Here is a 27,291-nt window from a genome sequence, read left to right as displayed (position 1 = left end):
CAAAGCTCCACCTTGAGCCACAGAGCCATCCACCATCCCGCTCTGCCCGCACCGGACCATGTCCCCGCGTGCTCCAGCCTTACCTGAGGTGTAAGGTTTTTTAGAACAAGCCAATTTGTTATTCTCCCTGAGCTGCTCTCACCCCAGCTTGAACCTAAAAGGAGGGAAAATAAAAGGAGTCGGTTCCTGCCACGCTGGTGTCAGGAGGAGCATGAGAAGCTGCGTGGCAACCAACAGGAACGTTCATAAATAAGAAAAACTCATCTAGTACTCATCTTTTCCAGACTTAAAACCACTAGAAAGCTACTTTGGGATGGCACAGGATTTGAAGTCTGCATCTACTCTTTTTATTTACTTTCTGAAGCATTCGATCATGTAAATACAGTTGTAAGTAGCTCCATTGTTATCAGATAATCATAATTAAAGCAAAAATACAAATATATTTGTTTTGAGACTTGCTGCTAGCTCAGAACAGTTCTGAAGCCTGAAGACTGCCTGTACTACCATGATCTAATTCATTAGGGTATGAGCCACACTCTGAAATATGCTTAATAGGCAACTGCATTCAGCTGCCCAGATGTCAAACTCGGAAAGCGTTTGGAGAGATGGTCCACGCCAAGGACAGAAAACCCATCAGTGCCATCTGTATTGCCATCACATACAATACCCCATCCTCCCCCCAGTTTGATTCAGCAGAGAGTCTGCTGCAATGCAGTGTAGGATATACAGAGCAGCTTCTGCTTTTGGCAAGACAACCGGTGCAGCTGTTTGCTAGCAGTGACAGATTATCGAACCAAACGCACAGGAGACTCCCTAGCTCGATCACAGCACAAAACCCACCTTCACACACAGAAAGACATCCTTACCAGGGGTATATCTGGCATCAGAATTTCCCCATCCTCCACCCAAACGAAGGGAATTATCCCAAGTGGACAACGGTGGTTTCTGGCCTGTTAGCCCTGGAGGTGGGCGGGACGGAGCAGTGATGCTTTTAGGTGGCAAAGGGACCTTCCACAGCTCATGAGCCAGAGAGGTGTTAGTGACTGATCCAGGAGACCATGTTGATTTGGAATCACTGTTTCTGGCTACTAAAAGACATATAAAGGCAACCACAATCACTATGCTGCAGCATATGCTACCTGGTTACAAATAAAAGCTGTTAAATTAGAGAAAAATCAAAATAGCTACTTTGAAAATTTGCTAAGTTACCACTCAGATGAGACCTCAGGACTACTTTTCATTAACATTTAGTATCCCCCTTGAAGCACACAAAGGACAATATGAGCAGACATCACCTGAAGTGCTTTGTGCTGTACTGCTGAGGGAAACATTGTAGTTGGAGGCACGAATGGATGACCAGGCACTAGTTGAAGGCAGCGTGGTGTTCAAAGATGAGGATGACCCTATAAAAAAAAACAAAACCAGACAGAAGTCAGTCACAGCACAGCACATCACAAATGCAATAAAACTAAAGAGCATAACTTTATAACTTTAACATAGTCCAGACTGAACGCATCTGCAGCGTCAGATGAGGGACCACCTCTACTCTTCTCAGTCCTCAATCCCTGATGCAAAGGCCATGTGGTGGGAAGCACACTCAACAGCAGGAAGCACCCTGCACTCACTGCAAGGCTAGTTACAGTACTGCAGGGGCCAGAGGGCCAAGTTTTCCTCGCCTACTTTCAAACACGCTGCCTCTCTGCACACAGAATTACATCAGGATGCAGAGCAGCAGCTCGCTCTGCCCGCATTCCTGGAGTAGCTGTTGCATTGCATCAAGCAGCAGTGCTTGAGCCAAAGATGAGCTTTTCAGCCATGCAATCCAGAATACAAAAGATAAACAAGGAGATGAGCAAGCAACAAACGCATCTCCAAGTAAACAGTCTCTCTGTGTGACTGAAGGAAGATCAGTAGACAATTAATTAGAAAAACGTAGCATCTGAACCTACCACTGTTCCTGTCCCTGAGGTGGTCAACTTCCCGCACAGTATTAATTGAAAGATTGTTTATGACACTGCCAGGAGTGACGTAAGGGTCAGTTTCAGGGTCGATGTTTGGATAACCTTTCCATGGCTCACCAGGACGAAACTCTAGGAATAGAGATTCAGAAAAGAAGGTTATTTTGAACCAGGACGAAACTCTAGGAATAGAGATTCAAAAAAGAAGGTTATTTTTTTTTTTTTTTTTAACAGGAAACAGCTGTCTAAACAATACTTCTCTTAATGACTGAAAATCCAAAACCGTTTAAGCATTTAATTGACTTAATCTTCTTTTCACTTTATTCACTTCATTTCTAGTTTTCCTGGTCCCATCTGACCAGGGCAAAATCTCAAAGCAGGGAGATAAACTTCTGTTTGTACAATAGAACCGCTGCTCTCAGTTTTGATCTGCTAAAACCACACCTTAATGCTTTTCTGTCAGCTGTTTCCCTGCTCCCTCTGCACGTAACGATCAAGGAACAGAGAAGAAACACCACTTGAGCAGTAAGAACCAGGCAAAGGGCTGGTGTTGTGTACCTGGTGGCCAGTTAACACTGCTAGAGCCATTAGGCGATTTGGCACGGGGCCAGCCGTCCCCAATAGATCCAGGAGGACTGGCTGGTGAATTACTGCTGTTCATAAAGTCATACGGAACAAACGGAGACTCTTCCAGCCTAAAACCACTTGAAATAGCACCTGATTATAAAAAAAAAAAGAAAAAAGAAAAAAAAGTCATCAAATATTTTTCACAGCCAATTTTTATATACCTCTATGTATATATATAAAGAAAAAAGAAAAAAAAGTCATCAAATATTTTTCACAGCCAATTTTTATATACCTCTATATATACACACAAAATCGTGCCCATGTAAAGCATTCATGAAATACATAGCAACATCCTGCCCTCTTATGATGTCAAGTTATATAGGAAGTCATACAGGATTATATAATCTAAAATGAAATGTCTCTGAATAATTCAGGAGAAAACCACAGGAATGATCTCCCATGGAATCATCTCATTAAAATAGTATACTGAAATTTAAGTAAAATATTAATTCCAGAGGGTAAGAGCACTCTGCAAAACCCCAGCTGGGTAACAGGGGTAGTGAATATATTCTGTGATGGGAGGGCTCTTGGAAGCTCATCTACAAAGTCTGAAGTATCTTTAGCTACTGCAAAGCTCTGTGAATTCTACTCATATTCCTAGGAGGGGGAAAAAAAATAAAAATAAAAACCCCTGGAGGCAGAGCAAGGAATGAAAGCACTGCACACAGCCTATTTGATTCTCCACAAATCCTGTAAGGAGAACTTTAAAAGTTATTGCACAGCAAAGCCAAAGATATTCTACAGTTTTGAGGGACAAATGACTTTTACTAGCAATTCAATGTAATATGGAATTAAAATAATCAAATTCCTTATATTATTCAGAGATCATTACCTACAGCTAAAGTCACACCAACACTTCTGACTTGTGTTTATCGGTAACAATCAGGTGAAGCTCAGAAGTGCAGTAGCAGGGTATCTCCACTAGATGCTTAAGGCAGCAAGTCATGTTGTAGTAGTAAAACAGCTGACACATCTAAAAATATCCAAACAATCTGAAGACTGAACAGTAATAGGAGACTGGAGACATTTTATAACTATCTTTAGACACAGAACCTTTGTGCTATAGACTCAAATTTTAACTGGATGAGATTTCAAGCAACTGAAACAGTTGAAATGTCACATGAATCCTGATAACTGGAATGAAATATGAAGCAACCAAGTCCGCCTCCTCTAAAGCTAAGTACAGCAACAGTCCTGGTCTATCCCTTCTAAGCTCTCCCCATTTTTAGAATGCAAATGTACACATTCATAATCAAAACCTGTAACTAAAAATGTCAGACACGACCAGAATGCATGTACACAGAGTTAAATTCCATAAATCACCTTAAGGCCAGCGGAGGTGGGATGGGGGTAAGAAAGCTAGAGAATCTGAAGCTTTTGATTTAAAAAAATATTAAGCATTCCAATCCAGATTAAGATAAAAGTAGTAGCAATAGTCAAACTTAAAGAAAAGTCTGGTTAAAAAGGATTTCTGCACAATGTTTCTACTAAATCTTATCACAAGATCACTTCTGTAAGTAAAAACATTCAAGACAGCTACGGGCTGCTGTACGAGGCACGCAGCAGGTCTGGCATCGACACGACACTACAAATTCTGACAGCTACAAGCAACACAAACAACAAGCTGAAATATCACACACCTACATTTATAAGAATGAAAATTCAATGTGTAATGTTAAATGCTACTGAACGATTCTGACAGCTACAAGCAACACAAACAACAGTCGTTACAACTACAGGCTGAAATATCACACACCTACATTCATAAGAATGAAAATTCGATGTGTAATGTCAAATGCTACTGAACAACAGGTTTAACATACCATGTTTGCTGGAGTTTTGATCTAAGGATGTGTTCACAGAAATGCTGTCTACTGTAGTCCATTTCCTCAATCGAGATTGTGGCTCTTTAATACTGCTCATATCCATGTTTACATTCAAGTTTGAGTTCATTCCTAAAAATATACATAGCTTATAAGATATAGACTATATGTTTTTCTTCTGCTAATTACCACTATTGTCCTCATAAACATTTAAGAGCATATTACTATGGTTATTTCATGCTTCCAAGTCTCTGTTTTTGAGAAACATTCTAGCACTTAATACAGTGAACTTAACTACAGACAGAAGCTAAGCAATGCAAAGCACTCCCGAGTTCTCAGCTGATGTCTTCATGCACAAATGTCAGTGGAAGAAGCCATTGAGGAAGTTCAAGAAAGTAAAACCACCTAAAAAATGTGGCATTTCTAACGCCAGTCTAGGACTAGCACAACAATTGGTTTCATCTGTACAAAGTAGAAGTACTGGAACCCTGAAGAGCTACGCTCAGTAACTGCTTCTCAGCAGGAGGGTGTCTCTTCTCATCCCTGTTCAGCAAAAGTTACGTACCTGTAGTTACCACCTCATTCCCATTCTCATTTGGGCTGTTCAACAGGACACCTTCCAGCTTCTGAACCACACCAGCACAGATAGATAAGCACTTTGTGTGGAGCTGCACAAGTAATACCACCCCTGATACTAATGCTCCCCACTAACACTGCTATTCACACCCAGTATTAAAACCTCACTAAGAGAAAATGAACAAACCTTGTCTTTGCCTGTTCTAAGCTGTTGTCTGTATTCCATAACATTTCTCTGCCTCAGAATCAACAATGCCAACCCAAAACAGTTCAAATACCTGTGAGACCCAGTGATTCTGGGCTTAGACAATGTGCCCACACCTTTGACTTTGGGATGCCTGCTCTCCTTGCAGATCTATAAGAATCCTTAATTCACAACCAAACCTGGGTTACATTTCCAGCCCTTCGGATTTATTTACTTCATTTCTGAAAATAAACCACTACAGCATATTGACTTAAGGCATGAAGCACACAGGGAACTTCTCAAATCTTTACTAGAAACACCTTCCCTCAGCACTGGAAGTTAGTGCTGCATTTAGTTCCTAAGTTGATATTCACTGCAATATACAAACTGGTTTGTTGTTTTTTTTTTCTCTTTGGTTGTTGGTTTGGGTTTTTTTTTCCCATTTGTTTTTCTCAAAGGCATAAGCAGATGCTGGTGCCAGAAAAGCAGCCCCCTGAAAAGCCTCAGAGAAAGTGCCTTGTAACAGGACAGCTGAGTTTTAAGAAATGTCACAACTATGGATAGCTCAAACAGAAAAAAGTGAAAGTTCAATCAATCCCATTTCTGACATCTCTCTCTGGTATTTTGCTGTTGTAAGAGCAATAACCTGTGCACAACAATAACCCTTCTTCTAACTCTGAAGCAGCTTGCAGAAAACAGGCCTCTAAAAGAAGGGTCAGAAAGATGATGAGCCGGCAGAGAGGCACGTGTAGCTGATCAGGTCAATGCCAGCCCCTTGGCAGGCACAGACCCACGGCCATAGCTCTGCATTTGAAATCTGTGGACTGGGGGATGAGTATCAGTCCCTGGAATAACCTAGAATTCAAATGGTCTTCCCAGAAGTAGTTTTTCATATCCAATTGTACTGCTCAGCTATACTCACTATTTGGCAAAAAAAGGCTTATTTTTATTATTAGAAATATTTAATTCTATAAATGAATCAGGATGTGACTGCAGAACTGGTCAACTGGTGAGAAGGACACATTGCTCCCCCAGTCTCTGTGTTTGTGTCAGGATTTACTAGATATTAATCATTCAGTTCCCCAGAATACAAATGGGACCTCCCTGCTTTTGTTGCTAGGTCTCTGGACACTAATATTAGAACATGGAGAAAACAACGTACCTGCAAGATTTTCTGGAAGACAACTTGGCAAGTTCAGCTCCTCCTCACACGACCACACTACTATACTTTGTGCACTTGGAGGATGCTACTGACTGATGCTACTCGAATCAATTTTTCACTACAGGGTGCAGAAAGTCCAGCAACCTACTATTTCTACCCTAAAGCTTTTATCTGTGGAACGAGTGTGGCTCCACTTATGTCACTGTACAGCACTACTCCAAAGGGATCCAAATGAATTCTTACGTACACTGCAGCAGATTCCTGAGAGACCTCAAAACAATCTTACATATACTGCAGGTTCCTGAAACGTGGCAACGATTAAGGTGAGAAAGCAGCTACTTGGTATACAACAATTCAAGAAACAAAACAGAAAGGAACCTAATGTAGACAGGATGTGATTAGTCAGCATGAAGTTTGGTGAGAAAGTTAAATATTCCTTTCATTAGAACTAATCCAATGTCTCTAACAGCTAAGTAAATTTCATTTCTATGCCTTGTGCCCTTTGAATGAAAGCAGTAGTTCTATCTCAATGCCAATCAGCAGCAGCAACTATTAAGCAGCAGCCTGGACTTAAGACTGGCCACAAGCAAAATTCCAGTGTGCCACATGCAGCGCAAGAGCACGGCCTGCACCAACCCTCTGGCTCCATAATGCTCCACCTATAAGCACAAGGACTTCAGCAGCAGTCTCTATTTAACAAACTTTTCTACAAAGGGCAATGGGAATGCAAAGAAAATCAGCCCAAAAGAAATGACCAGATTAGAATAACTTAGAGGAAAAGCAAACTGAAGAGGAGGGGAAAACAAAAAATAAGGATCAGGAACAAGAGGTAAATGGTATACAGTTGTATCAGGTATAAGATAGCATTAAAAAGGGACCTAAAGTAAGGAGAAAATATACAAGCCTGGAATTTCTGAAGTAGAAATTGGACAGAAGCCTGGAAATGTAGGGAGAAAGAAACAGGAGATGTTTTTATTTGTAAACGTTTAGACATTTTGCCTGAGATGAGACAACTGTTCTTTAAAAATGCAGAGCTAAAAGCTTTCTTTTCTGGACAAAACCACTAAAAGGGAAATTAAAACTGTGTTCTACCTATGCAACTCCAGATTCACTGAAAACATTTTTAAGATCCAAAGAAGTGAAACCACATCAATGGATTCTTTGTATGGATTCTACTTCTAAAAGTCCTTCAGCTCCAGGAATGATAACTGCAAGAGGACTGTGTCTCATCCTTGGGACCCAGAGGATAAAAGGAGACAAACATTCTTTAAGAATGTAAAGCATTTTGCACTAACTTACAGAGTCACTTCTGGGAATAAGTGTATGAGTGAGCTGAACAAATATAACAGGATAAGCCCCACAAAGTCTATTGTCTTCAGAGGAGGCAGGCAACGTGAGAAGAAAGGCATAAGCATTAATTGACTGTATGAAATTAACATGGAGAAACCCACCTATAGGGAAGCTGCTGAATGCATTTATTGGTGATGGCCCTTTTTGTAGCTCAGGAGTCGCATGGGGCATGACATTCTCGAGGAAAGATTTCATGGTGGGTTGATGGAGTGACTGCTGTTGAGAGGGTGGAGTTTGCTGCTTCATTAACAGGTTTGGATCAAGCTGACGGGACTGTTGCATCATCTGTTGCTGCATACTAAGAGATCGACCCTTAAAAAAACAGAGCAGTTACAATATAAATAGGCAAAAGCTTTTTTCCACCTTTAAAAGAAAGACAATGAAGCACATCTTTGGGTTCTGTGCATCTCAGCCCAGCAAAACCCCAGCATTAAGCCAAGTCACTCCTTCAAAGCTTGTCAAAACCCCATTCACTCTTGCACACTTCAGTACAATTTATAACAAGAAACGCAGCTCAGGATGAAAAACAAGTTTTGAAAGACAGTTTGGAAAGTTAATAATAAACGTGTTTATTTACCTGCTGCTCCTGCTGTTGACGACCACCAGAAGGCATGCTTCTTTGATTCTGCGCTTTTTGCTGCTGAGCCAACAACCGCTAGGAGACAGTGTTTTGTGGTGGTTTTTTTAAGAACAGTTTACAGCTGACGTAAGTCTCTACTTAGACTTTCATACAGAACACAAGAGCGACTAGCTTTGTTAGCTTACCTGTAACTGGGAGATCTGAGAAAGCTGGTTTAACTGGGACAGTTGATTCAACATGGCTACCTGTTGTGGGCCAAAGAGTGGGCTCAGGCCACCGTTGTTTGGTGCATACTTCAGTAATGATACTGGAACCTGCAAAATGCACCAGCGTGAAGAGTGAGTGACAGTAACATGCCATCAGTTACACTAGATGTAGAATATTATCATCTTTGGTTAACAGTTGCCTAGTTTCTGAAACACTGATCAAGCCAAGTATGTTTTCCAATATTTACAGAATAAGCATCAGCAACACCAATAAACAAACCACAATTTTTTGAAGCGGGATTTTGCTAATTTATACGTAGAATGTTACCTGAGGGGATAGTAATGGAGGAGGCACTTGAGCACGTGGATTAGGCTGAGATGAATTAAGAGTTTGTGCTGGAGGCTGCTGCATGCTCCTGGGCTGTGCTGCTATATTACCAACACCAAACATACTGGGATTGCCATTCTGGGGAAAGAATGGACAGTTAGTGACAATAAACCTCTTTTGCCGCTTCTCCCACCCCTACACATTTGAATTAGAAGTTAAACACACATCAATCACATAGGTAGCTAGGACGTTATATCAAAAGGTATTAAATGCTGTCAAGTAACATGCCAAGGATATGCACACAGCCTTACCTGTCTAACAGAATTCAAGTTTTGCATACCCAGCCCTGCTAGGGAGCCAAGGGCTTGGTTAGGTAGTGCATTATTTGAAGGGGGAAGCTTCATGTTTTGATTGGACATAAACTGCATGTTTTGGGACTCGTCTGCTACAATGCCATCCTGCTCGGACAGACAAACCGATGCGCAACACCCAGCCAGCAAGCAAGCAGAAGGGAGAAACCATTGCCAGGAACAGAAGGGAAGAGTCACATGACAGTCCAGCACCAGCAGGAAATAGGCAGAAAACAAAAGAGATCAGGTTAGTCATTTGCACTGCAAATGGGCTACAGAAAGTGCTTAGTATTATATATCACTATGTTAAAAAGAACAAAACGTATCTTATGGATTAACAAGGAAGCCCTAATTTCCCTCTCCACTAAAGGCAGAAAGCTAAGGAGCACACAGATAACTACTTAGAACGCAGAGTCAAAGAAGTTTAGAAGTGTCCACCAGCAAGACACCTACTGACCTTATCAAAGTAAGGACCGCGATCCATGGAAGACTCTTTGGAAATTTGAGGACGAGAACCAGGGCCTTTTCCAACCACACGATTGTAATCTCCAACATTGAGGCCATGCTTATCCATCTCCATCCGCTTTTCTTGCAATAACCCTAAGAAAAGTCGAGAGATGTCACTACAACATTGAAGCATTATTCAATTTTGCAGACACACAAGAAACCAGTTTACGCTTGTGAAGGGCTCAACTAATATTGATCTCAAGCTAAACACTAATAAAAGAAAAGACCAGTCTTAGCTTTCCTCTCCTTGGGCTTTATTGGAAAGGGAAAGGAAACACTATGAATCAATGGCTACAGACAACTTAAAACTTGGAATCAGCAAAGCGTCAGATTTTGCTGGGCTTCACAAAATTATTATTCTCAGTTTTCTCTCAAAACCAAGAAATTATAATTGTTTAAACTTGAGTTTCCAGTTGTGAATGCCACTTTTTTTTTTTAGTAGCAATAAGCATTGTCTTGGCTTTGAAGTAGCATATTTATTTATCACATACCCTACATGTGTGTAGTATTTCAGAGGCCCTTTAACTTGATTCAGTAAAGAAAAAAACCCAACTATTTAGCTAAAAAAAATAAACAATCCCCAAACACAGATTTAAAGTATTTGTACTTATTAAAAGCAAATTCTAATCTATCTTTTATCATTAATTCCACCAGGCAAGTAGAAGATCAAAATATAAGCAGTAGTATGCAGTACAAGGGAATTACTTTCCGAGCAGATTTTTAGAATTCAAATTAAAAAACTGAAATAATTTTAATATGAGTCTTCCCATTCATATTAAAATCTAAAATCCATAGAACAATTTCTTTACACAATAGACTATGAGCCCAAAAGTGAAAATATCCAATTTTAAACTGGAATAAAAACAGTGCAGCTACAATAAAAACTACAATGCTACAATTACTCTTAATTAAATATCTATTGTTATAATATATTGTTATTATTGTATTAAAGAATTATATTATTTTTGATTTGCTAGGGGAATCATAACAGTTAATGGATTCAAATAAAACTGCTCACAAATCATTTTACACTCAGGTTTAAATGTTTCTAAAATAATTGTTCAGTATTAATTTAGTTCTTAGAACTGAAAGTGTGTTTCCAGGAATGAACCACAATGAGCAAGTGTGGTACTTGGAACATTTCTGTTTATATTTAGTGAAGATATCTAGAAGGCAATCTAGATATTTATATTACAAGAAACAAACACACCACACCCTGAAAATATTCTTTCATGTCATCTTAATATAAATAAGCTTAGCTTGATTTATGGATAATATTACTATAGCAACCAGGTGATTCAGGTGTGTAGCATTACTCACATGCACATTTTTTTTTTCATATACAAGGGTATTCCTTTTCTTTAGGGAAACATGTATTTACCTAGATATAGCTATAACTATACAGTTTTTAAAAAGTAATTACCAGAAGGATATAAACTAAAAGAGATACTGGAAAGGAAAGCAATAAACCCCAGCTAGGTTCTTCTGTTCTTACCTCCAGACATGTCCATCTTATTGCTCTGTATGGTTTCTTCTGGTGATTCTCTCTGAAGTAATAAAACGAATCATAATTATTTAATAGTAATATTTTTAACAGCTAAAACAAAGAGATTCATATATACTATTTCAATTCAAACCTGCAAGAAAAAACAAAGCAAGACAAATCAGATGCTACTTCAAAGCATTTTCTCCCTTTAGCTGTTACCCAACTGAAAACGGATATCTTCACCAAAATACGTATGTAACGAAGTAAAGCAACAGGCTACTGGATGAACATGTGGGTAGTGTTTACAAAAACACCTTGCATCAATAAACAGATATTTTTATAAAAGGGATGAGTAACAGAGGAGAGACAAACAGAACTAAAATGACAAATACAATGAAAATGAACATTAGGCAATTAAACATTTTAATCTCTGTGTATTATAACTAGCACTCTAAGGTGGCAGTAAAGCCAGGTAAAGGTCAATACTTACTGAAAAACTGAGATTTGTGAATTGCTTAATGAATGGATTGATCCATGTTTCATCTTGTTTATTTCCACCTTTCATTATTCCCTTAAAAATAGAAAGGAATTCCTGTGATACTCAGAAGAAGTTTGCCACCTACTGCTTAAATTACATCATAAAACATTATGAATGAAGATTAAAGCTTAATGGTATACTCTGCTCGGTGCAGCAATCTGTTCCGACTTCACTTTTAGAAATGACAACAGTGCAAAAATCTTGACTCTACCTCCTCTGGGAATTATTTTATAGAATAGGAAAGCAGCGGTGGCTTTTTCTTTCTTTCTTTCCATGGCCAACTTGCATTCTTACATTTGGGCCTGACATCTCACAAGCCAGAATTACCTTTGTGGGCATTTTTTTCATATACGGTGGCCAATTTAAAGATGGGTTAGCTTCTTGTGAAGAACTGCTGTTCCACATTCCAATCTCTACATCCTCCTCTTCCTCCCAGCTGGTCTGACGACTGCCTGTCAATGGCATATCATCTCCACACCAACTATCTTGCATAGATTTAGGCCCTGGTTGTGAAAACAAATCAAGCACTTTAACATCTCAGTTGCAACCGACTGCTCTTAACATAGAAATCAGCTTTGTGGTTACTTCAAGACAAAAAAAGCCCTCAAAAATGTAAAGCTTCTAGAGAAGTATTTTGCCTTCCCCAAATACTTCTATTCAAAGATGACGCAGAAAGCACTCACCAGGTTTATTTGAAGCCTGTTGACCAAGAGAAGCATTTCCCCAGCCAGAGGTGCCTGCTGCATCGCTGATGGGTTCTCCCCAGCTAGTACCAGTATCCATGGGTTTACCCCACGCTGAAGTTCCATTATCTACAGTAGTGGCTGGAGTAGAAGGCTCTCCCCAACCTTTTTAAACAGTATGAGTTATTGGCATGTTTTCAAACAGCATTAAAAAAAGCTATCAAAAGAGACTCAAGTGTTTTGCCTTTTCTAGACCCATAACATACAATAAAAAGCATAATAGTACCCATTTACATTCTGTATAAAGGTAATAATTACAACTGTAAGCTGTTCATAAAAAAACATAATCACAAAAATACAAGTGTCATATGTAAATAATTACATTTTGATAACAGAAATTTCTGAGATATTAAGTTTCTAAGAGCTGCTCTTTATATTTAAGCTACTCCTTTTCACAGTTGAAAAAGAGGCAGAACACAAAATACTTCATAAACACCAGGCAAGCTCCTCTGCAAGTATCATTATTCACTGCTCCCAGAACAAGAAGATCAGAAAGTCTGACCTAAAGTCCATATAAAACCATCACCCTTCATTTTGTCCTGTAGCAACTCAACAACTTCTTCTGGAGGAGCTCTCTGACAACATTACATTTTAGCTGTTTTAGTATCAAATGAAGAAAAATACTTAAATTCCTCAGATACTATTTTAAACATTTTCTCTGTTCTCCCACCCCCCAGAATATAAGTAGAGCTGTCTAGTCTTTATTACTCAAGCTATTTAAAACTAGAACAGACCTTCCAATCTGTATAAAAATCTCAAATGTCTGTGTGCATAGCTGTTACTTTTTTTATATAGCTAAAAATGGTACTTCAATGGCACATTCACATTCCACTTTGAAACTAAAATATTGTTATATGAAGCAAGAACAAGCTAATTGTTTTACAATTAACAGAAAAGACAAATTTGCATAAAATCAACTCTTACCAGAACCCGAACTGCTCTCCTTGCTAGACATGGCACTTGAAGACAGTAGCTGCTGATGTACCTGTGCTTGCTGGTCTGAACTGCTGCTACTGTTTGGGACATTTTTATTCCACATATTCACATTTTTGTAGTTGTATTTGCTTGGATCCCCCCAAGCAGAAGTTCCATCATCAATTTCCATTTTACGGCGTATTGATTCAGGGGATGGCTCCTCCCAGCCAGTGGGTTCTTCCTCCTTCGCTGGTGCCGGCATCGGTCCACCCAGCCAGCCTGACCCTGGGGGTTTGCCTGTGGCAGATGGTGCTCCCCAAGAGCCAACATCTTGTTTGTTCCATTCTGGAGAGTTGATTGGCTTTGACGAATCCCCCCAACCTTGAGGCTGATTGGATTTAGGAGGGTCTCCCCAGCCCTGGTTCTGATTAGACTTTGCAGGCTCATCCCATCCCGAAGAATTATTTGGGTTTGTACTATTACCTCCCCAAGTAACAGAATTTGATTTACCTGGCTCATTCCAACCAGATACTGATCTGTCACTGTCGCTTCCTCCTGAACTGGATTTCTTAGACTCACCCCAATGGTTACTTCTGGAATTTTCGCCCCAGCTATCACCGGCAGAAACTGCCCAACCCTGGCTGGCCTTTTGTCCATCTCCCCATCCCTGTTTGATCTTCTGTGCGTCATTCCAAGATGACTTTTCCTCTTTGCCACTTCCCCATGATTGATTGCTCTTGACCATTACTGTAGCAGCAGAATCTTCTTCCCACCCCCCTTGGCTGTTTGACCCTTTGGAGTCTCCCCACCTTGTAGCAGACTTTGGATCTCCCCACCCTGATACAGATGAGGTATCATTATTATTAGGGCTAGGTCTATCCACACACCCCCCTGAGCTGGAAGTCTGTGTCACAGAGCCTCCCCAGGCCTCTGTCCCATTGTCAGTTTTTCTTTCACCCCTCGGTGATGTTTCGGTATCCCAGGCAGTGTTCTGTTTGATTGGAGTCTGTCCCCAACCAGAGTTGGAAAGGACACGCGGATCTAAGTCAGTTCTGTTCACTATGCTTTGGAGTAATGCATGCTGGTCAACTTTCCTTCGCTCTCGATTCTGTCCTTCTGTAGTTACTCTGTCTTCGTGGCATCCAGTGCTCTCCGAACTACCTTCGCTGTCCCCCGTACCTGTTTTGGCCCACGCGCTGTTCTGCTCAGGTATCTGAGAAGCAGCAGGACTCTGGCTGTTAAGGTCATCCTCCTCAGTAGATTTCCATCCATTTGTAAACTTCCTGCTGTTTCCGTTCACGCTTTCATTGGAATGCTGATTACTAGGCAGTTTACTCCATTCCCCGTTGGAAATGGCAGTGCCAGTGTTCTGTGGGGGGTTGCCCCATCCTCTTCTACTCCCGCCAGCACTTGCACCGTTTCCACTTCCCCACGGCATGTTCTGGGAGTTGACTGTCCCTGCCTCCCACACCCCTCCTCCTTTATTCCCGTTGATTTGAAAGTTAGTGCTGCCAGGCCCGCTAATGCCTGGCTGCATTAGAGTTGCATTCACAGTGTCACCATTAGCTTGGCTGTTTGGGCCTGAACATTTGTCTCCAGAGTAATTAGAACCATAGGCACCCCATGTAGTACCATAAGATCCACCATTTTTCGCCTCACCATTGCTAAGATGAGAAATGGAAGTGCCGTTTGTAACTGGAGAGGCCTGAATCTGAGAATGATTCATTGTGCTCACGCGCCAGGCCCCGTGCCCTGTATTATTAGGCAGTTCGTTAATCTGCACTGAACCAGCAGAGTTTGGTAAACTAGAGGTCATAAAGTTAGTAGTGTTATTTGGTCCATTCATTTCAGTGTTAAGGTTTTGAGGTTGCCCACTGAATGAAACCTTCCTTGTACCATTTACTTCAGAATCGCAATTTTCCTGAAGGCTTCCCCAGGAACCATGGGCTGAACCACCCACTTTAGAGTTAATACTCTGACTAAGAGATATCTGACCTATGGTACTGCACTGAATACTTGTGCCAGGATTACCACTCCCTACAGACCCTTTCAGGGCATGTCCATTGTTCTCCAATACAGGCCAGGCACCATGGTTGCCATTTGAATTCAAAGTGCTTGGATTTAACCCTCCATTTGATGAAGAGTTTATGGTGCCCCAAGCATTCATTCTATTGTTGCTACTTTCAGATTTGCTGTCAGGAGCATCCACAGAAACTTGACATGTGCTTATTATGGTTCCATGGGATAAACCCCACGGCCCATTAATACTTCCATTGCCCACATTATTGCTGTTGCTACCAACCACAAACTTATTTTGAGAACCATGTCCAATGCCATTTCGAATGCCATCATTTTCACCACCTGTGCTCCCTGAAGCCATTATAACGAGGTTTCTCTCTGACCCAGAGCTAGAGGCAGAGTCAGTGTCCATACATTCTGATGTCAACTCTGGGTCACTGCCAGTGATTGATGGCCATGCTTCTTTGTCAGAGCCGTCTACAATAACTTTATCCCAGTTTGTGCTGGAGTCACTATTTGAAGAGACTGGTCCCCAGTGAGAATTTTCATAATGGGATCCTAGACCACTGTGGTTCAGATCTAAAGAGAAGAAGGAAAAGTCCAAAAGCATTATTATAAATTTAGTATTATTACTTCATGGAGCAGAAGAGAAAAAAAAAACAGTATAAAGTAAGAATTATTTTGCTTGTTTTAACACTACAGTCACTGAAGATGACAGAGAAAGCTTCCAAGTACAGCTGTTCAGAACACTCTCACATGAATAACCTAGAACACTTCTCACCAGCACGCACAGTTGCACTCTCACAAAAAGCAGGAAGAAGGACCCCTACAGTTCTTTTTTTCCAGAGATACAGTCTTAAAAAAAATACTCTATATCACCATACAAAAATATATGTAAAAACATATACATACTAAAAACTAAAACACTATATTAAAATCAAAGAGATTCTGAAAAGCAGAAATCTAAATAGGATAATAAACTGGCCTAGTAGTACCAATTGCTGTGTGACAACAGCCAGGGAAACACACACCCCCTCCATTAAAAATCATTATATAAGATAGCTTAAGTACAAGTTAAGACATTTTCTTTTATAATACAAGAATCAGACACACAAAAAAAAAAAATCACAAGACCAATCTAAAGTTCTGCTGCTGTAGAAATACAGACTAAATGCAATAACTGAACCAATACTTCTCATTTTCATTTATATAAGAACTACTGTTTCTTTTTCAATAAATAAGCTGATCATGTCTGGAAATCAAGACATAAATCCTAATTTACTTACAACCTTTTTCACGGCTAAATACATGCTCCATGGAGTATTTGTAACAAAATAAGTGCTATCAAGTTTTCATCTCCTATGTCTAAAGCTTTACTGCAGAGACACAATTCCCCCCCCTCCGCCAAACTGTTAAATCAGAACACAGTCAGACAGGTGCACCAGAAGATGAAACTATGGAAGTGTGAAGCATGTGAAAACTAGCAATGAAGTTGGCAACAGAACACAAGTACTAAATGTCAGTGAAGTTTTTTACTTAGTGTTTGCCTGAACTGAAAGAATAAACATACTCGTGTAGGCTCGATTGCTGTATACACAGAAAAGTATGCTCTCTGCCCATTAAAACATTGGGTTTTTTAAAAAAATAAACTGTCAACTTTACTTTGTAACATTCCTTTTTCTTGCTTTAACTTAGAATATTCAAATATGTACCTAAAGATAAGAGACAAAAGTATTCTAGCTCCTACTTGTTCTTAATGGATTTTTACAGCACATGCCTTACATCTGACCAGAAAAAAGGGCAGTTGCTTTGCCTGAACACCTGCATGAAACTGTACCTGCTCACCTGAACAGACACAGCTCATCGAAACAAAAAGGCTACAAATATCAATCTTTATTTTTTCTCAAAAGCTGTTTAAAGAACATTTAGGGACTCCCTATTTTTAAAATATAACACTAATTTACAAACCTCTTGTGTTTCCAAGAAATACACGTTAATTGTGAAGCCTGAAAGGAAACTGCCGGTCTCACCAGCTTCCTCCTCCTGCTACAAGCAGTGTCAATTCTGCGCCAAAGCCCCAACCCCTGCTGTCCACCAACCCCTACCTACAGCTCAGTAACTTGGTACTGAGTTGCATCTACCCTATTAAAAACGTTAATCAAAACTGCCATCTATTTGCAGGTTAAAGTACACAGAAGATAAGATTTTTGGCAACAGCTCAGCTCCCAAAAGCACAGATCATTCAGCAGGAGCCTGTTCTTAGTGCCCCGACTCAACCACAACAAGAGTTGATGTGGTTTATCATGACTGACCACGACTGACCAATCTGAAGAGAAGCACAATTGATGTATATTTAAAAAGAGACCTTGTTTCAGCCTTCTGTCTCACAAGAGGAATTTGAGACCACCACGACAAGCAGAATATCCCACATTTTTAAATCAGAGCAACAAATTCTAAGTACTACATCATTTAGATTTATGATCTACAGGAAACGGGAAGGAACAAGTTATTGCAGACAGTTTACTGAGGTTTATACTGATGCGCAAAAAGTTCTGGTGTGTTTTTCATTAGTTTTTAATCACTATTATTCATCCTACAGAGAAAAATAATCTTGGCAAAGACCCTGCCTCCAAGAGTAGGTAGTCTTGACCAGCACAGAGCAGGGATCCCCCACTTCTCCTCCACCATCCAAGAGAATAGAAGCTTGAGAGTCAAAGCAACCAGTTAAGCTTCAGGTAGGAACTACAACATGAGAAACAAGGATGCTGCCACAGCAATTTGGAACAGGGAATAGTGGAAAAAGACCTGTGGCAGGTAGAAAAAGGGCTGCAATGGTTAGAAGTGCCTGGCAGCTCCAAGAGGGGAACCACACAGCATCCTTGGGAGAACTGGAAGACATTCACTCAGTTGACACTTAATGTGTCAGTAAGAAAAAAACTCTTATAGCTAAACAATTGTTCAACAAAACCCAAGATTCCAAATCTCACACTGGTATTAAAAAAAAAAAGATTTTTAACCCTATATTAAAAGGCTAATTAAGAGTTAAGTCATCTGCGCTCTCATGAACAAGAGAACCAACAGTATCAAAAGCTGCCCTAACAAAACAAAATCTTGATTACATAAACATTACCGCAGTAATGTGATCAATTTTAAAAACAACACAAAAGTGCACATATGGCACACAGCCTGAATTCAGTGTGAAGAAAGAGATACAGGTTATGACTACAAGCCAGAGTGAAAGGGTAAACAAATCCTAATTTGCACAGCAATAGAATATGTAAAAAGAAAGCTTGTATTTATTAAAATTCTTTTATACTAATTTAGATGCGATACACAGTTTGTAATGAGCCAATACACAAACAGCACATCATGATTATTTTCCAGTCATCCAGAATCTTACCCTAGTACATTCAGAACTTCCTTGACTAGCAGTCTTTCTCCTGGACATAAGATTTCTAGTGTGAGCCACTGTTCTGAAATGTTCTGTCTGAATCTCCACAGCCCATGAACCTCTGAGATTAAGTATATAAATACTGAATAAGCAAGCTATTATCTCTGATTTTTCATATCTGGCAGATATCACAAAAACACCCTCAAAATCAAAAAATTACAGTTGACAACGTACTACATTTGGGGCACAGCAAAACCAGCCAGTAACAGCCTACAGTTCTACTCTTGGTTTTCCCCCTAAAACTATTTAGAAGCTGCAACTGAACTTTTGCTGATTAAACCCCAGACAAAAAAAAAAAAAATTACACAAATGTGTGTTTCTTGAAATTCAGCAATGTGATAAGATTTTTTTAATAATTTGTCATTTAATAATTGACTGCTTTCTAGCTATGAATTATCCTAGCAGGAAAAGTTTGAAGGAAACTGTATATATTTTCTAAAGTAGTTTGTTTGTTTTGAAGTATCATCACATGGTCTAAAGTAAACAGCAGGATTAAAGAGGGAAGACATATGTGTTCTCCCAAGCACAGTGCCCACAGCAGCCTGAGAGGGACAGCTGGAAACAGAGCCAGTACAAAGCACCCTACAGCACTGGCTGCGTTACTCCAGAGCATCTCATACAGCACCTCCCCAGGCCCTCAGACGTCACATTCGCTCCAAAATATTACTTAAAAATAAACAGCAAGTGTTCCTCACATTCGTATCCAGTAAACACCACACACAGCTGTAGGCTTCCACATCCATGCTAACCCAGAATAATCTCAGCATTCAAAACAAAAAGGCCCCCAGAGATGATTTTCTCCCCTGTGCTGGGAGATGTCTCTGATACAAAGCACAGGCTTGCACAGATTATTCAATTTAATACCATGAAGAGGCAATTTGACATGTAAGCATAGAGGTAAAAAAAAAAGACACTTAGCATTTTAAAGCCTAAGTGCCACAAAGTCAAAACATCTGTCTTGGTATAAATTCTGACATTATTTTAGAAAATTAAGAATGTTTAACCAAATGTACTATGTAATGACACAGAGACAGTATACTTAAGTCAGTCATTCACACAGCATATGTTATTAAATAAAAAAGCCAAGGAATAATAATAATAAAAAAAAAAAATCAGACAAAATTGTGGGAAGCACATAACTACTACAAACACATGTAGCATAAAAAAGGGTGAGATTTAAATAGCTAACCTGACTGGTTAGGGGAGTGGCTCACCAAGTCCCGAATGGGAGGCATGCCTACAAAAAGAAAAAAAAAAAAAAAGGAAGAAAATTACAGAAATGTTACTGAAGTAAACTAGCCTTTTGAGAACAGTCCCCAAACCACTCATTACTTTAAAACCATTTATTAGCACCCCTTTTTCAGGAAAAGTTTCTCTTAAGAGCCCTCTCTAGATGTTACTGACTGCGCTTGCGACAAGCAAGTTCTGTACAGCCTCACCCCCAGCACTGAACACACAAGAAAGAGATTCACCAAGAGCAAAGCCAGCTTTCTACACATAGCATTTAATTATCAGCAAATTTGTTGCTTTTACTAAATATTTCCACTACTAGTTAGTTTTTATACATTTGGCAGTTAATTAACCAATTTAACATGTCCTTAAAAGTCTGATTTTATATAAAAGAGGAAAAATTTGTAGTCATCAAAACCAAAACCAGTTGATTTTTGACTGTACTAACTTAAGAATTTCAGAGGTTGGCCCTGAAACCTGAGCAAGTTCAGATCACTTCTCTGAATTGCATACTTTCTGCACCTGAAAATCAGTATTTTGCTACCTGATTTAGCAAACAGAACTAAGTACGGTCCGACTCTGACTTAATCTAAGTGTGTACGCAACAAACTTTCATTAACCACTCTTTCATAGTTTCTTCCTCCTAAGTGTGCTAAAAGCAGCGTATGAAATCAAAGTCAATGTTCCCAATTCAAAATTTTTACAGTTGGAGACCCTAACTGTGACATTTAAGGCAACGTTTCCTTAATTAAGTTAACCTCCTTCACTACTAACTGCAAATCCCAGCTGCTCACTTCTTCCCTGACTCCTACAATAACCGAGAAAAACCCCTCCAGTCACAGGAAGAATCTTTTGTTTCCAAAGGCTCTGGCAGCAACACAATTCTGCAGCTCCGCTGCAAGATGCACAAGGATAAATAAAGCGAGTCCCAGTCGCGTCAAAGGAGGAATCCAAGTAACTGGACTAGGGCCAGGAGCCTGATGGTGCTCTCCTGTTTTGTTCTGTCCCACAGTTGTAAGCAATTACTGCTGGCAAATATTTTAGTTCACTATATAAATCATTGCATTACGGAATAACCACCTGGCTATTCTGATGTGTTACAAAGCACAGAGCAAACAAACACACCAAGACAGCATTCAAGACCTTCCTTTCATGTGAAGTTTACACACGGGGGGGGAAGTTTCAGTAAAGCAAACAACTGAATTGGGTATGAAAACGTTCTGATAAAGAGCTACTTATGTAGATTTCTAAAAACAACCATCTTGGTACAAGACTGTATCTGTTTCAGAAGTACTACATGGCATAAGCTTCAGTTATGTGTTTTTATTAAAAAGATATGCCAAATGTTCTAAAAAAAGCAGGAAAAATCCCAACCCACCCCTTCTTAAGCTTTATTTCTAAACCAAGCAGGTTAATTTTGAAACGAGAAGACAACTGTCTACACAAAACACAAGAGATTTTTTTTTTTGACCATTGATATAATTAAAAACTTCTCCAAATACCGAAGACTTAAAAACTTACTGTGGCCAGAGCAATTAAAGGCAATTAAACTTTAAATTTAGCAGTACTTGTGCTCCCTGACTTTTACAAAGCATCTACCAAGCAGCTATAACCACAGCTGGAACAGGAGAGAGATCCTGCCCAGGGGCTGTCAGGGAATGACTGATAAAACAACTGGGGCCACTACCGGTTTCCACATTTTTGGCTTCAATATTTCAAGCTACAGCTTTCCTTTTAGCCCTAAAATACAGATCGATCCCAATATCCGTTAACTAATGCTTTTTTTTTAAAAAAAACCAAAACACAAAAACTCAAGAACTTGATCTCCAAAGATACTCTGTTAAGGTATAAAATTTGTACAAGCCATTTGGGTTAACGTGGATATTCTTTCAATGGGAAGGGATCTACAGATACGTTAAATTTCAGAAGATTTTTAATTTCAGAGATAACAACAAGGAGAGTACCTAGAAGTTGCTGCTGGAGTCTAAAAGAGGAACTAGGAAGAGTGAGAAAGACTGAGACCAGTAAATGACAGTAGTATTTCCTTTCAGATACACAGGTGTGAAAAGACATGAAGTCACTCTTGGACGCTGCTGGACTATGGCCATCTCCACACTTCCTCACAGCCAATTCATTAGACAAGATTTTGAAACCATTACAAAAATCCAGCACTGGAAAATTATTTTTCTTTACGTTATCCTCTTACCTACAGTCCTCAAAGAACATGACAAAACATCCAAACCAGACGTTATTCCTGGTTATACCAGAGGAAAGAGACCTTTCAAACAGAGATATATGGCACCAAGAAACAAGACCCTGGTCACCCGACCCCACTTGTGGGTTCTGACCAGTTTACCTTGTACAGACTGGAATGCCCTGAGCACAGCACACAGTTAAAGATCTTACAGGATGCTAAATACAAACATTTTCTTAAGATGGAAAAGTGATCGGGCCAACTTTTCTTTCCCCTAAAGGCTGTCAGAACCTTTTCATTACCAGCTGGATGTGCAGACAGAGTATTCAAATAATTAACACATTATTCAAGCTGCAGAACTAGTCGCAGTGAAGAAGCTGCCTCAGACACTCCATGTAGCACTGTGGCAGTACCACACGGGGACACGTTGACGTCTCCCAGTCTAAAGGTGGTGTAGCCACACTGGCACAAAATCAAGCAAAATTGAGCAGAACTGGGAATAATGCAATACACAAGTGGGAACCCAACTAAATATTGGGCTGGCATGCACAAAAAGGGTAATGAAGGATAGTATACTCAGAAAACCCTCTGGATACAATTAGTAGGTTTAATAGTTTGTATAAAGAGTAATACTTCTTAATTTAAATGTGATCTTTTATTTAAATCACTTGCTACCATGCAATTTGACCAGCAGAGAATATATGCTGGAGAAAAAGTTTCATCTTAGAAGCAAGCAAGTATATGAAAGGTTACTTTAAAACTGACTACAGAGAGGAACAAAATTATACAGGTGAAGTAAAAAAAATATATATAAAAAATTAATCGCTTAAAAAAAATCACTTCTTGGGAGAGTTCTATCAATACATTGCAAAAATAATACTGGAAAGTAATATTGGAAACATTCCTCAAGAGGCACACGGATAAACTGCTTCAAATGCTTTGATTGTTTACTTTCATTTTAAATACTGCTTCTTAAAGATTCAATAATCAGAACAGCTCAAAATTTTAACTAATATGTGAAATATCAAGGCTATTTTCCAGAAATCTTTTTTGGAACTGAAAGGGCTAGGAGTCACATCCTTTGTAGTGTATAAAACACTAATTCTGAGAAACCCTGTGAACTCAGTAAAGTTTCAGAAGAAACCATCTGTGGGATATGCACATAGCAGTGATGTGCACTATCAAAAAACAAATACAAGTATAAAAATAAGAAAGCAGTTGTCCAACATATTAAGTGTTAGCATGCATTAATATCAAACCCCTTTGAAAATCTAGGTCCCTACAAAGAAAGTTACTTTTTTCCAGCCAAAACCAGACTGCCCTTATTGTCCAAAAAAATTGCTGAACAGCAAATTCTGCATGTCACAGGTAAGGTTACTAACTCTTAAAAGGGTATTTGAAGACAAAGCATAACAAGCCAAAATAATAAAGGATAACTATACTCACATACTAATAGTAATTAAGGTAAAGCTCAATCCATTTTGGAAGACAACCTAGCTTCAGGCAGATGAACAAAGAAAAACTCTGACCTAACAACAAAAAGCAATTCTTATAGCCTAAACAAGTTGTACTCTATCATTATCTCTAGATATGAAGAAAAGTCTTAAGATGCTGTTCAGAACACTTTGGGAACTGTCTGAAAGACCCTTCCTTGTGAGATCTGTGCATCCAACCCAGATACGAAAAAGATGCTTTGTACCAGGAACATGCTTGGATCAATTCTTAGGATAAACACTGGGAATTCAGAACATAGCAGTGGTTATATTGGCTTCAACATCTGTTCAGAAACCGACACATCTATTGTACACCACTGGCAACAACAAGCAACTAAGATGTCTTAAGTTTCAATATGAAACTTGCACAAAGATGGCGGAAACCATCCTATAATATCAAGCTACGACAGGAAAATAATGCATTGTACTACAGCGGAAACCATCCTATAATATCAAGCTACGACACAGGAAAATAATTCATTCTACTACAGTTTACATTTTAAACTTTGTATCATATTAGCTCAAATATTTCACTGATAATTGAATTTAAACTTTAAATTAAAGGAAAACAAGGTACCTCCCCCTCACCTGGCTGTTTTTTGCTGCTGTTCGGCACTTCTCCGTTGGTCACTGGCTGTTTATTTGTGACAGTGCTGCCTCCTGACTGGCCGTTTAATACTTTAGGAGTAGATCCCAGGTTTGCAGCTATAACTGGTAACTGCTGACCTCGTTTCAGAAGCTGTTTCTGTTCCTGGTGTCGAAATCGCGGTGGTACTTCACGAGGAGGGTATCGAGGCAAGGTCTGCTGCTGCTGACTGTTGGCTGTGGCCCGCTTGGCATTATTATTAGTGCTGGTTACTGTGGAAGTGCCGTTAGAGGTGACAGGCTGAGGCTGGCTTACACTTGTCTTTGTTTGTTCTGGCACTACCCCCACCCCCAAAAAAAAGAAAGTTGGACAAAGTTATTCATAAGAACAGCAACTCAAAAAAAACCGAAGACTAAAGTCAATGTTCTTAGATGATGTGTTTATATATTATGTAATGGCAGCATTTTTTCTCATTCAAGTTGTAACTCATTCCCCATTAAAAGCTCTATTATCCCATAATCACACAGCTTTAATAGCACAGATCTGGAAGCACAAATATGTCTTGCTAGCACTGCTAACAAAGTTATCTCAGTTAAAGCATGCTACTACTAACAAGCCTTCTATAGCTTTTCCTGACAGATCAGCACTATGCCAGTTTATTTTGGACTTTAAACTTTATTTTGAAAAATATTTAAGTACTAAAAAAAAAATTATCTTACTCCATTGGGAGACTTAAGTGTTACATACGAAAAAATGTTACGGTCTTGCACAGAAAGAACAAGAGGTGAACAGGACATACCAAACACATTGTTAAGACTTGCCTGCTTTATCAACCCTAAAATCCGAAAGGAAATACATTAATACCCTTAAGTCAATCTGTTGCCAGCAGGAAAAGTTAATAGCACAGGTAGCCCCGTACACGGCTTGGCAGGACTGTGCTGGCGTTGATAAAAAGCCAAATGTGCAACTGCAACTCCGAATTATCTTTCGGTCTTGGCAGCACGGCCACCTCACGGCAAGACGAAGGTCAAATAATTTGCAGAGGTCAACTGTGAATGGGAACACCAAACCCTATAACCCTTAGTTCAACCCTGCCAAATAAAGAGAAAACCACAACATCCTCCACCCTGGCCAGTACAAAAGCAAAGGGGTGAGTAAGGGGGTGTGCAGGTGTAGGTAACTGGTTAATAAACCAAGGTTCAATGGACAGGAAGGAATACTGTGAGCTACTGGATGGGTCTCCTGGTGCTACTGCCGTTCATCCCAACCACTGAACAGATAAACTGTACTTCTAATCCCTTACATTATTGATATGTTAATGTATTTTTCAAATTTCTTGGATGAGACATCCGTAAAGCGTGTTTACATTTACTGTGGGACTTCCAGAGATACCTCAAGACTTGATCATGACCTCCCTTAACACTGACTTACCGACGTGGTCATGTCACCATCTCTATACTGAGCTCCAAGAAATGAAACTAGCAGTTTTAGAAGTTACCAAAGGAAAAACTGTTTAATCCGTGCAGCATTCCTGCTGCTAACAGCAAGGGCACAGCTCAGTAACACAACTCCTCTGGTGACAGACATTTAAAGAGGCTCCAACAAGCTACAGGTCTCCCCTTCTCCAGCAGCACAACCCCTCCTGGGCCCGTACAGCCAACAGAGGGGAAAGTGACCCAGGTTAAGAACTCATCCCCGCATTTTTTTCACTGAGATCCTACGACAGAAGTTCAGGACACAGCTCCATCAAACTGCTCCAATGGCACCTCTAAGGTGGGGGCAGGCTATGGAAAAGGCAAGCACCACTGCTCGGGACCAGCAAGGGTCTGGCTCTGCACTGGTGGGTGAGGAGGCGCCCAGTGACCAACAGGGTTTCAGTTACCGTAAGGCTGTATTTATTTTCAAGAATAGTTTTGCACATTGGCAGCATCTAAACATACACATTTTCCCTTGCTGTATGCCACTTAATGATTTCCCAGCATGTCAGAAGCAGGAATATCATTCCTACACAAATGGAAATGTAGATTTCTGAGGCTTTAATTTTATTTTTTTTTAAATTTTTTTTTAAAGAACATTTTATCATTTGCTTTCAGGAACAGATTCATGTGAATACAACATAAAAAAAATAAATGAAAAACTCCTTAAACTTTTGTTTCAAGAAACAATTTGAATACTGTCCATGTTACTTAAGACTATAATTTTTAAAAATTTCTACTGTAATAAAGAGTTACATATTTTGAGAAAAACACAATCATGAAGGCCCTTAGAATGCAATGTCACCTAAGAATCAGGCTCTGAGTTGTGTTTCAATTGACTAGTACATATTTTTTTTTAAAGAACATTTTATCATTTGCTTTCAGGAACAGATTCATGTGAATACAACATAAAAAAAATAAATGAAAAACTCCTTAAACTTTTGTTTCAAGAAACAATTTGAATACTGTCCATGTTACTTAAAACAGATTCATGTGAATACAACATAAAAAAATAAATGAAAACAAACTCCTTAAACTTTTGTTTAAAGAAACAATTTGAATACCATCCATGTTACTTATGACTATAATTTTTAAAAATTTCTACTGTAATAAAGAGTTACATATTTTGAGAAAAACACAATCATGAAGGCCCTTAGAATGCAATGTCACCTAAGAATCAGGCTCTGAGTTGTGTTTCAATTGAATATTATATTTAGGCTACTTAAAAGTAGAAAAGGAAAAATTGAGAGACCTCAAATTTCAAATTTCACAGGTGGCCAGATCCAGGCCTTTGCCAGAAGTCCCAAAGGGGGAGGAGGAGGAGGAGCCCCAGCTTCAGCTGCTCCCCAACACGCTCACTCCACAGCCCCACCATCTCCCTGGCTCTGACACAGCAGTGACCCAGCGCTCTCTATTTCACAGCTGACTGGAGAAGGACAGAATTAAGGAGAGGAATGGCCAAACATAAGTCAATTTAATGTACAGAGCGAGGGGAATAGAAGGTATTCAA

At 39.5% G+C, this 27,291-nt stretch overlaps 1 protein-coding gene across 8 annotated transcripts in view; it reads right to left on the bottom strand.

The window, feature by feature from the left end:
- Positions 1-27,291, bottom strand: part of TNRC6A (trinucleotide repeat containing 6A) — a 53,892-nt gene that overhangs the window by 3,241 nt on the left and 23,360 nt on the right. The window contains exons 6-25 of one of the 8 annotated variants that reach the window (XM_014936392.1): positions 24,309-24,644; positions 19,993-20,040; positions 13,343-15,931; positions 12,359-12,523; positions 12,003-12,178; positions 11,628-11,708; positions 11,147-11,198; positions 9,602-9,744; positions 9,106-9,252; positions 8,795-8,932; positions 8,446-8,574; positions 8,258-8,335; positions 7,782-7,992; positions 7,235-7,267; positions 4,409-4,540; positions 2,517-2,675; positions 1,950-2,090; positions 1,296-1,403; positions 867-1,088; positions 84-154 (exon numbers count right to left, since the gene is read on the bottom strand). In XM_014936392.1, the coding sequence (XP_014791878.1) occupies positions 84-154; positions 867-1,088; positions 1,296-1,403; positions 1,950-2,090; positions 2,517-2,675; positions 4,409-4,540; positions 7,235-7,267; positions 7,782-7,992; positions 8,258-8,335; positions 8,446-8,574; positions 8,795-8,932; positions 9,106-9,252; positions 9,602-9,744; positions 11,147-11,198; positions 11,628-11,708; positions 12,003-12,178; positions 12,359-12,523; positions 13,343-15,931; positions 19,993-20,040; positions 24,309-24,644 (5,159 nt within the window). The remainder of the gene's footprint in view (positions 1-83; positions 155-866; positions 1,089-1,295; positions 1,404-1,949; positions 2,091-2,516; positions 2,676-4,408; positions 4,541-7,234; positions 7,268-7,781; positions 7,993-8,257; positions 8,336-8,445; positions 8,575-8,794; positions 8,933-9,105; positions 9,253-9,601; positions 9,745-11,146; positions 11,199-11,627; positions 11,709-12,002; positions 12,179-12,358; positions 12,524-13,342; positions 15,932-19,992; positions 20,041-24,308; positions 24,645-27,291) is intronic. The other 7 variants (XM_014936393.1, XM_014936395.1, XM_014936396.1 and 4 more) reach the window with 7 other exon arrangements.

This window comes from Calidris pugnax, unplaced genomic scaffold (genome assembly GCF_001431845.1).
Source record: "Calidris pugnax isolate Ruff unplaced genomic scaffold, ASM143184v1 scaffold17, whole genome shotgun sequence".
Lineage (NCBI taxonomy): Eukaryota > Metazoa > Chordata > Aves > Charadriiformes > Scolopacidae > Calidris > Calidris pugnax.
This window is presented reverse-complemented; position numbering and strand designations above follow the sequence as displayed.